General features: G+C 38.5%; 1 protein-coding gene across 1 annotated transcript; it reads right to left on the bottom strand.

Annotated features, from left to right (window-relative positions):
- Positions 1-9,503: 9,503 nt before the first annotated feature.
- LOC148512000 (putative olfactory receptor 2B3) lies at positions 9,504-10,445 on the bottom strand. The gene has a single exon (XM_088482388.1). The coding sequence runs from the start codon at positions 10,443-10,445 to the stop codon at positions 9,504-9,506; it is 942 nt and encodes a 313-aa protein (XP_088338514.1).
- Positions 10,446-11,697: the final 1,252 nt, after the last annotated feature.

The raw sequence follows: 11,697 nt of genomic DNA, 5'->3' as shown, positions 1-11,697 counted from the left end.
AATAATTAACCACCTGTGGATCTTTCTAAATGTTTTGGTGAGTAATGAATACACCTGTGCAAAAGCTAGGTCGTCTGGAAAACATAAACTCACTCTCAAGGACCGAGGTTAGCTACCACTAATTTAAGTTCTTATGTATTGTGTTTCTTGAGATTCCTGCACCTGCTTCTGTGGCTAGGAGTTGATTTTTATCCCAGAAGGGGACCATGAAGAGTGCTTCCCAAAAACAATTGACTTAAATAATCCTTTGCAAACCTTCTGTAAAGGCATTTTCAAACCTGTACCGGGACATTAAAAAAAACAGAGTTAGTTAGTGGCCTTCAAACTGCCATTGTTCCCACTGTCCACTTAACCATATCAGATATGTGAACAAGTGGAACAGAGCATTAAATGCAACATTTCAGATTTAAGGTTAAAGTCTTACATTGTGTCTTTCTTGGGAATTCTTTCTTGAGCACCATGCCTGCTTGCTGGGAGTGGATTTTTTTCATCCTAGAAGGGGACCAGGAACAAGAAGTGTGCTTTCCAAAAATAGAAAAACAATTGCCTTAAATGATCCTTTACAAACCTGTTCTGTAAAGGAATTTCCCAACCTGTACAGTGACATTATAAAACAGAGTTAGTTAGTGGCCTTCAAATTGCCATTGTTCCCACTGTCCACTTAACCATATTACTTAGATATGTGAAAAAGTGGAACAGAACATTAAATGCACCATTTCAGTTTAAGGTTTAAGTTTTACGTTATGTCTGAAGATCATTTAGAAAGCAGATAAAGAGCTCCACCACAAGCGGCAGATGACTAAACTCACACACAAATGTTTAATAGAAATAGATACAACACAAGATCAGATGTTTACCCTGGAGGATCTGTCTGATTCATCATGTTGCCCCAAGACCAAAATTGTGCAAATTCTGCCAAAAGAAAGACTGACACAATTACTAAAGCTAATAGTCACCTTCTGGAAGTGAATTGTCTCATTTGCATGGGGAAAACCCAACCCACAGATGAGATGGCCCTCAGCCAGTGGACAACATTGAAATCACTATTAAAAAGTCACAATGGAAGACTACAGTGTGGATAATATTTCTTCACAGTCAGGAGAAGCCTTAGAGAACATGAAAAAAAGATGCTTTAGGTGCTGAACTTCAAGGGATTTCTCCATAATGTTCTGCAGTGTGGAAAGGTTTCATACACATGTTTTCTATAAAGCAGTTCAAAGTTACAGCCTTCAAAGTGTATGGCTATAACACCCACCTTTGCCAGGAATTACCAAAGATCATCACAAGCACAGGATTCATCTGTACGGAATCTGTCTTGGATATCATGGATCGTATCTGGCCTGAATGCACTAAGACATCCAGTGATTCTATGTTCTCTTCCTAATGACACCAATCCAGTCGTCATGGTTGATCAATCAGCCATGTGTGTTCCACCCAATTTTTGGCCTTCTACATTCTAACATCATAGTAACACACTAGATTTAAAATATTTGCTTTTATTTACATTTTTGAATAAAACAGTTTTAGAATTTAGGATGTCCACTCTATATAGGTTTGTAAATATAGGCTTTAGTTTTTTAGAGCATATAACTTTACATGCTGTTAGGATAACATTATTTTTTTGGGGGCAGCAGTCCCAGCACAGCAACCCTGCGCAGCTACACCGATGACAGTGACAGCCAGGTGTAGCTAACATGCACACACAAAAAAAAAAATTTTTGGTCCAGCAGCCCTTAACAGAAAGCAGCACAGCACCCCTGCGCAGCTACACCGATGAATGTGACAGCCAGGTGTGGCTAACACACACACAAAAAAAAATGTTTATTTATTTTTGGGCAGCAGCCCCTTGACAGACAGCAGCTCAGCACCCCTGTGCACCTACGCCGATGACTGGTGTGGCTAACACGGCGCCAATACAATGTTTATTTTACTTTTTCTAACACTGGGGTGAACCCCTGAAAAGAGGAAGCAGCCCCTTAAAAGACAGCAGCACAGCACCCCTGCACTGATGACAAGTGTGGTTAACATTATTTTTTTTTTTTATCACAATGGGGGTGCGTGAAGAGCACCCTTGAAGGACAGAGCACCCCCTGGAAAACACAGCACTACAGCCAGCCAGGCCCAAAGGACAACACAAGTACAACAGCCAGCCAGCCCCTATGGACAGGACAACAACAGCCAACCCCTATGGACACAAAAACAGCCAGGTAGCCCCTCTATAGGCAACAGCCAGCCCTTATGGACAACAGTAGCCAGCCCCTATGTACAGCATCAGCGTGCAATTAACAATAACACTACAGCATGGCTCCCATCTCCCTCCCTATTCACTCTCCACAGCCGGAAAGAAAAACAGAGGTGAATCGCAGGACCTTTATAGAATCCAAAGTCTGTGAGAATCCAACAGCGGGATGATGATGTTTTGCCTCGTTTTCATATCTGATTCTGGTGGGAAAACCTAAGCCGACTCGTATCTGTCTCGGATGCCCGTAATTCAGGTGGGTTCGGTTCTCAGGGAAATGAACCCACTCATCTCTAGTAAAAATCCAACCGGTTTTAAGATTAATATTGTGTCAGTAGCACATCAGGGCTAGCAAGAGGCAGAAATGCAGGGTGATATGGATGTTTAATGACTGTCTCTTTGTCTCTGGACCTGATTCAATGAGGAACACAGTTGCTAATAGGCACACAATTGGCCGTTGTCGCATACTGCGCCTGCATATGCATCATAGTCCTTGTGTGTGAATTAGCCATTGCAATCGGTACTGCGATCGCAGCAGCTACACAGACCCATTGCAGAGTGATTGACAGAAAGCGCCATTTGTGGGTGGTAATGGGTGGAGGGGTGGTCAGAACAACACAGGCGTGCCAGTCCATTTGAACTCTGTTGCAGGGTGAGCATAAATTATCCACTGCGATGGCATACGCAGTCTGAGGCCTGATAGGGTGCGCTGAAGTTGGCAATTTCTGAGTAATGTCAGAGCTTGTGCAAGTGTGCATGAGGCTGCTATGGTACTCGATTGTACCGATATTTTTGCAACCTTTATACACATTACGGATGTGTGTAAGGTAAAGTGGGCATCCTTATGTAGTGCAGCGGCAGCATTGCGATCGCAATGGATTAGCATACCATGGCAGCTGAACTGAGTGCATAATCGTTATTGCATTCGCAGATGCATTCCATAGTGAATCAGCCCCCTGTGCAGGAACTTCCAACAACTAAATAAATAATTATTTTTGAAAAACTAACAAATTGTATAATAATCATACTGTACATCTTTTGGAGGCCACTGTTGTGTAATTACCAGTATCATATTTCTGTTAGTAATTGGTGAGAATTCAGGGTAGTGTGACTGTTTGCTGACTAACACTCTTTATATCATGCAGAAATCCACCAAAATAAAAAGCAGCTCTACACTTTAACATTCAACTGTATATTCACAACTCTGTATTGTGTGAGAGGGTCATAATCTAGATCTCTAAAACAAGTGACACTAATTATAAAAGAGGGCATAATCAGATATTTGATGGAAAGCATTTGAAATGCAATGTGCACTTGCTCTGTATCTCTGCATAGTAACCCCAATACAAAAAATAATAAAAAGCATTGAAATACAAGTAACTTGCACATGTGGGCATCAATTACAGATATAGTATATTGATATGATATTTTTGGTTTTTTTTGCCACACCATTCCTATCTGCCTCAGGTGGCAGATCGGCATACAACAACAAGCAGCTTACATTTAGTAGTTTTAAAAAAACTACATCTGTATTTCATTCTCATTATTATACAGCTAGTGCGACATGGAGAGGGACAGCAGTGGCAGTAATAATTGAAAATTTTAGAAAAGGTGATACACCAAGGTGAGACTAGCCCCACAAGTTAAAACAGTTCAAAATGGAATTGTCCTTTGCACCTCCAACCTACCTCAGTGTTGTATATTAAACAGGACACAGTTTAACAAGCATTTCTGTAACAGTGAATAACACTATTATGGTTGAACTGTTTGGTTTGATTGGGTCTCAACAAAAGAAAATGGTTTGGGGGTATCTTACTAGGGATAAATTTAATACCCATCAATTTTGAATCTATTTTAAAATCAACAGTCAATGACTGGTATCAACAAGAAATTGAAGTCTAAAAAAAACTGCATTTCATATTCATACCTGGCAGATTTCAAACCTCTATACCACCACTGTCAATCTGCTGTGCAGGTAAAGCACTGCACAGATCACTATGATCTGTGTGGGCATCATTAGATTAAAATGTTAATGTAGGAGTTAATATAGTGTGTGGGGCCCCGCTTAAATTAATAACCAGCTGTGGACTTCTAAACCTGGACTGGCATTTGAAAAGAGGGTGAAAATTGGCTTGGAGTTCCTCCTAATCTACAATAACCATCACAAGGCTGAACCATCCAGGCATTTGATGCTAAAGTAGGGGGACACGCATTACGGTTTACCTGGTCACAATTGTAACCAACCCCAACTGGTCAGCCCAGGGATTGAATACCTCAGTAAGTTGGGAACCCCCAAAATGGGGTTCCCCCTCCTGAGGGACATCCAGCCCTTGGCTTATTTCTGACATTCCTGGTGGAGGTGGATGAATTATTGGTAAAAAAGTAACTAATATTATTCTTTAATGGAGGCCGCCTGGAGTGTTGTGGCATCAGTGTTACTGCTTCGTGTTTCAGGAGCTTCAGAAGACAGGCTTATCCCCACTTACCATAAGGGAAGCCTGTAACAACAGATAAAGAGCTCTGGACCACAGTGACTATAAATAGGGTATGGTAGGGAAAGCATTTCTATTGTTTGGGTTTGCCATTGATTTACAATCGTTTTTTAGACAGTTTTAAAACAAACATTATTAAATCTGCAGATTATTTTCTGGTCTATGTTAAGCTATTAATTGTTTATCTGATGTTCCAAAGAAGATATGTGAGCTGACCCCTGGCTTTTGTTTTTGGATCTGGATTTATTTTCCAAATTGATAAAACCAGCTAAAATCATATGATTTGGGCTTTTTTTGTTCCTACAGTATTATCAACATCAAGAACATTCATTTCCAATAATTTCCAAACAATTTTGACCATGTCATTGCTCACAATATTGTTTTCACACATATTGGCCAAATTATATTGATTGATTAGTTGATTGATCAGTGTTAATAATTTTCCAATAAAAAACAGAAAATTAGAGAAATGGAAACCACTGTTACAAAAACATGCAAAATCCCAATGATGTTGATTAATTGACTGACTGATTAATTGATTGATTACAAAATATAACTATAAATAAAAAAAATTATAAATGGAACAAACTATTAAGAAACAAGAATCAATTTTAGAAAACAACAATTGCCAGATAATCCATCACCATGGATGGATTATCTGGAAATTGTTATTTTTATAGTGATGCATAATTAAAGACAATATTACACTATTTCCTGTTTTTTTTCTCCTTTATATGTTTATACATGGAGAACCCAGGATGGAAAAAAAAAACAGCCACATTCAAAGAAGGACGGAGTGTTCAATTTTTGAAAGTGGATGAAAACAAGTACTTTTTTACTCTGAGTGATGCCTCTATGTTACTTTGAACTTTTTTTCTAAGTCAGCAACTACATTTATTCGATTAAAAAAAAATCTTTTTTTGATATTTTTGACTGTATAAACAAAAGGTGTTGTGTGACCACCCCAGTGGTTTTTTGTGCAGCATCCATCAAGGTGGAGTATGGGATTTACATTGTTTATTGTTTTTATCAAGAATCCAACTGATATTGATTGATTTTAGTTTTAATAATTAAACTACAGAATATAAAATGTAAATCTGAGAAGTGGAAAAGAAAAAGAAAACACTACCGAAAAAGAAAGCATCCACAATCCCAATGTCTTTGATCACTCAGGATTTAAGGCAGAGTAACAGCCTTGTCAAATTGAATAAGTAATTATTATTTATATGATTTGATGACACTAATTTGTATCTGCTGAAAAGCTGCTGGAAACAGGGCCTAACATCTTGATGAGAAGCTGGAGATGGATGGCATTGCAAGATACAAAAGAACATGAAAACATTAGTAAAGTATAGTAATATATAGTACACTTACTGTTAACCACACACGATCACGGAAAATCCCAAAATGAAAAGTAGTACACAATAGTATTTTCTTTGGGACATGTTCTATTTTGAAAGGGACATGCACAGTTTAATAAACCAAGCACTTCAGTAAATGCCTCTTTTTCAGAAGTAGTGCTTGGTTTGTTTGGGCCCCCACAAAACAAGCTACCAATGGGCTTAAGGCAGTGTTGTTTTTAAACATGTCTACAGTTGGAAGATGTCATTATCATTCTCACCCTGTCACATCTCATGGATGGATAGTGGATGCTAGCCCATATTTTGGGATTTTTGAGACCTAGTTCTGAGATGCAGAATCTAACATGCCAGCAATATTCACCAAGGACCCTTGCAAGGAAGTTTGGACTTAGCTGTCTCCGACACACAGGTCACTGCCCTCACACTTGGTTCCCTAATACAGGTGCTGGCATACTCTAAATAGGAGCAAGGTACAATGAATATGTACAAACATTGTCGACAAGGTGGATGAGAACCAAACAGACAAAACAGTACCAGAGTTCAGAGGTAAACAGGTCACAGAGAATGCCAAGGTCAGAACCAAATTAGCAAGTGCAGGACAAGGGAGGAGATGGAATCAGTTCACAAGTAGATCCAAAGTCAGGAACAAGCCATAGTAATCACCAGGAATGCTTGAGTATGGTATGCAAGCCTATACTCAGGCACCAGTGTCCTCGGTAACCTCCTTATATAGGAGAAGACTTGAATTTGGAACACATGTGATGTCACTCATGGCATACCTGGCCCTTTAAAACTTTCTCTGAGTGGCTTGCTCGGCCTATGGGAGCTGCAGCCAATAACCAGAAGTAGGGGAAAAAAGCCAACAGGACCACACACAGTGTGCCCCAAGAGACTGCAGAGCAGGAGAGCCAGCCAGTCGTTGCTGCAGCAGGCTCCCAGAACCACCCACCCACTGCCCTGACACACACAAGTGCTGCTAGACCAAGTTACTATACCCCAGGATCAAGCATGCTGTGACACACCCTCACCCTCATCAGTGTTGGTAATATTGTACCCACTGGAATCCATGAATACAGATGTACTTTACTGTAAAAGGTGGTAAAGGTACTTCATTTTTATGAACATTAAATTTTACATTGTTAGGAAGTAGCTTATAAGATTCCCAACTGTGCTAAACACTCTTTCCGAGTACACAATGGAGGGTGGGCAGCTTAAGTAAAGCAAAGCTAGTTTGTACAAGGGGCACCAAATTTCCTTTTTTTCTTTCCAGTGTGACATGCTAAATTGTATATTGTCATTAACATAATCTTCCACCATTCTATTTATGCTTATTGTATCAAATTAAGTCATGGCAGAAGTGTCAATAATTATTTTAAACCTGATCAGATGTTATAATGGTGTTTCACAATGGTGCGCGGAGTTGACTCATCCACATCAACAATGAGTCTCTTTGGTCAGTTTTTCCCTGGCAACAACATTTGCAGGACAATCTGAAGCAGAAGATGTCATTGTGTCATCTTTATTAGGAAATGTTTTGAGGTGTACCTGATGGTGGACACCACTGCACATGTCATTGCTTACATTGCATGAACATGGAGTAAGGGGTCTCTGTGAGATTAGTTTGAGGGTGCTGATTAAGGGAGGGACACCCCCTGCACACAGAACAGTAATAAATGCTGAGTCACTTACCTCAACAAACAACTTCTTGAATTACACAATATAATGTTTTAATTCAAATTCAGGCTTTTTGTTTTAGACAACAGGAAAAACATTTTTTTGCAATTGTATTTATATATACCTGGGAAAATAACTCAAAACAAAAGAGATAAATAGCGATTATCAGCACCACACAGACAGTAGTCGGCTTGATTGCACTGAAGTATATTAGTGTGCAGTGTGTGTGAACACACATACACTGGCAAGTGACAATAATGTCTGCAGTCAAAGCTAGCAGGCACCTACTCCTGTCTCCAGATCTACATACTATTAAACTATAAAGTCTAAACCTAAACACAACAAGCTCATAAAGGCAACTTTATGGTGCCCTCAGGGCTGCCATCAGAAATGGTGGCACACAGGGCTGACATAATAGCCAGGGCCCCCTACCACACCTCCCCTTTTTTGAACAGCAGTGTGGGTATTAGTATTTCTAATGGGGTATTAATAATTATATATGCCCTTGACAATTGATTTAATATTTTTGTCTATCACTGAATGCAGTGCAGTCTCTTGGCTTCCTTTTAATTTTTGAGACCTCTAGCCCCCTTCTGTCACTCCAGTCCAGCCCAGCCCTGCTGTCTGACTCTTGTCTCCAGTCCAGCCCTAGCCCCAGAAAGTTCAGCCACAGCCCTAGACAGGTCAGCCCCAGACAATCAGCCCCAGACAGCCAGCCCCAGCCCCACACTCACCTGTTGCTTGTTGTTCCTCAGTCATAAGCTGCAGCTCCTCTGTATATCAGTGGAGCAGCTTGACATCATGTGTGCCAGCTGCCAGGTCTCTCTCCAAAAGAATTTTAAAAAAATCTTGCAGGCTTTGCAGCAGAACAGACAGCGAAGAGTTTTTCCAGCGGCCCTTGCTGCCCTGATAGTTGTTAATGTTTTTTTTCTAATACAGTGCCTCACTGTGCACCAGCCCACCATCTGACACCCTCACTCTCCACTCTCCTGTTTGAAATGCTGCTTAATTATGAGGGAAGGACTTTTATATGTTATCAAAAACACATGAGATCCGATGTCAGGAAAATTACGTTGTGTCACATTTTGGGTTCTGATCTTGGCTGGGAAACCTGAGCTCAGACTCTGGTTAAATTTCCACACCCAAACTTTGTGGTATTGAGTGATTCTTTCCTCTCTTTTCTAAAGTGATCTAAAGTTGGATTTTTGGCTGTTTTTTGTCAGTTTTGACTATACCTTTTGCATCAGTTCTCAGAATCGCAGACAATTTTATGGACAGCAACTGCAATGTTCTACAAGTGATCGCTGCATCACAAAAATGTACAGATATTTTTATGCCATAGATTGCATCTCCCGCACTTCTTACATTTTTTTCCTGAATTACTTTTTTGACTAGTAGACATTAAAAAAGTACTACTAAGTGGAAATACAGTAATGACAGTTGTGATTTGGTCATACTAAAATTAACTGTAGATGACCCTAAGTGTTCATGATATTTAAGAAGGGTCTTAGAAGCAAACCAACATATGAAGGTCCATTTATTATTATTATTATTATTATTATTATTATTATTATCTACTTATAAAGCACAATATATTCCATTGTGCTTTACAATTATAAATCTCTAGTATAAACCTTAGATTTAGTTGTTTTGATTTTGGTAAATTTATTTATTGCAAATAAAAATAAATGTCTACATCTACATTGACAAACAGAATCAAGTGCTCAGTTAAAGGTATTATAAAATAGACTTGCCATTTCTAGTTTTTAATTTTAGAAAGGCTGCATTTATATCTTTATTCCTAAGTGTATAAATCAAAGGATTCAGCATTGGAGTAATAATTACATAAAAAATAGCAATAAGTTTGTCTGTACCTGATAGAGAGCTTGACCTAGGTTTCATGTAGGCAGCCATAGCTGTGCCATAAAACATTGTCACAACCATCATGTGAGACCCACAGGTGGAGAAAGCTTTCTGCTGCCCAGCTGCAGATTTAATTTTTAAAATGCTAAAAATTATTTTAAAATAAGATATTAAAATAAATGTAATTGGTGTCATAAGAAAAATCACACCAGCAGCAAATATAATACATTCAATTACCAAAATATTTTCACAACTCAGTGATAATACTCCTGGCACTTCACAAAAGAAATTATTAATTTCAATATTGTTACAACGATTTACATAAAGTATAAGAGTAACAAAGGGAATAGTTTGAAGAAACCCACATATCCATGTACCCATGGCTAATCTCACACAAATTGCTTTACTCATGATTGTCGTATAATGTAATGGATAACATATAGCTACATAACAGTCATAAGCCATAATAGCAAGCAGAATACACTCTGTTACCCCTAAGGAGAGAGAAATATACATTTGTGCTACACACTCAGCATAAGGGATAGTTTTCTTTACTGACATCAAATCTTTCAGCATCCTCGGCACAGTAGAAGATGAACTGCAGAGATCCAGAAATGAGAGGTTGCCAAGGAAGAAATACATCGGTGTGTGAAGGTTGGCATCAGTCAGGATGAGAATAATGATGGAAATGTTTCCCATTAATATAATCATATACACAAGCAGGAAGACATAGAAAAGAATAACTTGTGTCCGGGGATGACTGGAAAGTCCAAGAAGAATAAATTCTATTACATCTGTGTTATTTTTCCAATGCATTCTATAAAATAAAATGGAAAAGGATCTTAGAGATATTATTATTAAGCAATTTGTTTATTAATGTTGGTTATTAAATTGTAAAATCTGAAAATGAAATCACCTACATTGTAATTTGTAAACATAGTATCTTCACTAAATTAAAATAGATACAATGCCTATAAATTTACATAAACTCTATGAAGTGACATGTGGATGACAGTAAGAGGTGGTAACACTTCAGATCAGCACTGTCACTCTCCACCAACTTACTGTAATTATCTTATTATACTGATAAAACATGTAACATTGTTAAGGCAGTAGGAACCTGCTGTACTGTTTTAAGATTTCTACAGTGACTGGATTATGTTTTGGTTTCCCCCTGTAAAGCCCTCGGATTTTGCTCCTAAGGGGAACACACAGAAAGAAGTATTGCTGCTATACACCGAGAGTTGTTTAACCTGAGGTTTTTAAGACAGGTTCCGGACTATAGACAGACAGTAATTAGTTAGACAATGTCTAGATAGACACCAAATGTTAGACAGTTAATATTCAGACAAGGATAAAAGTTCGACATAGACAAAAGTCAGACACACTAAAGTTAGACATGTAAAAAGTTCGACAGGTACAAAAGATCGACAGTGTCAAAAGTTTGACATGAAATTGATTGACACAAAACTGGTCTACACATTTTTTTTTTTTAGGATTAGGCTTAGGTTTATGGTTAGGGTTAGGCAGTTACCTAGATGGGTAGGGTTAGGCACCAGGGAGGGAGGGTTAGGGTGAAGATTAGGGCTAAAAAAAACAAAAAAAATAATTGTTGACCATTTTTGTGTCGACCATTTTCATGTTGAACTTTTGACCCCGTTGACCTTTTGAACCTGTCGAACTTTTTACATGTCTAACATTAATGTGTCTGACATTTCTTTGTGTCTAACTTTTTCCCCTGTCTAACTATTGACTGTCTAACATCTGGTATCTATCTAGACATTGTCTAACTAATTAATGTCTATCTCTTATACCACACCCCATTTAAAACAGGAAGCAAAAATGCCAAAAGGTATAGCTATGTACACAAAGTTTGTGAGTTTTGTAGCATGGCATAAGGTACGTAGAATTGTTGGCACTCTAAGAACCATGCATTTGTTCTACAGGGTATACATATAATATATATAAGTGCACTCTCCAATCAATATTTATATGAGGTTTAAAAACTAGCAGCTTCCACAGCAGGATCTGCTACCTGCTGAAAAGATAGAAGAACATAAATGGGTGT

The sequence above is a fragment of the Taudactylus pleione genome, unplaced genomic scaffold (genome assembly GCF_031769625.1).
Source record: "Taudactylus pleione unplaced genomic scaffold, aTauple2 ptg000286l, whole genome shotgun sequence".
NCBI lineage: Eukaryota > Metazoa > Chordata > Amphibia > Anura > Myobatrachidae > Taudactylus > Taudactylus pleione.
This window is presented reverse-complemented; position numbering and strand designations above follow the sequence as displayed.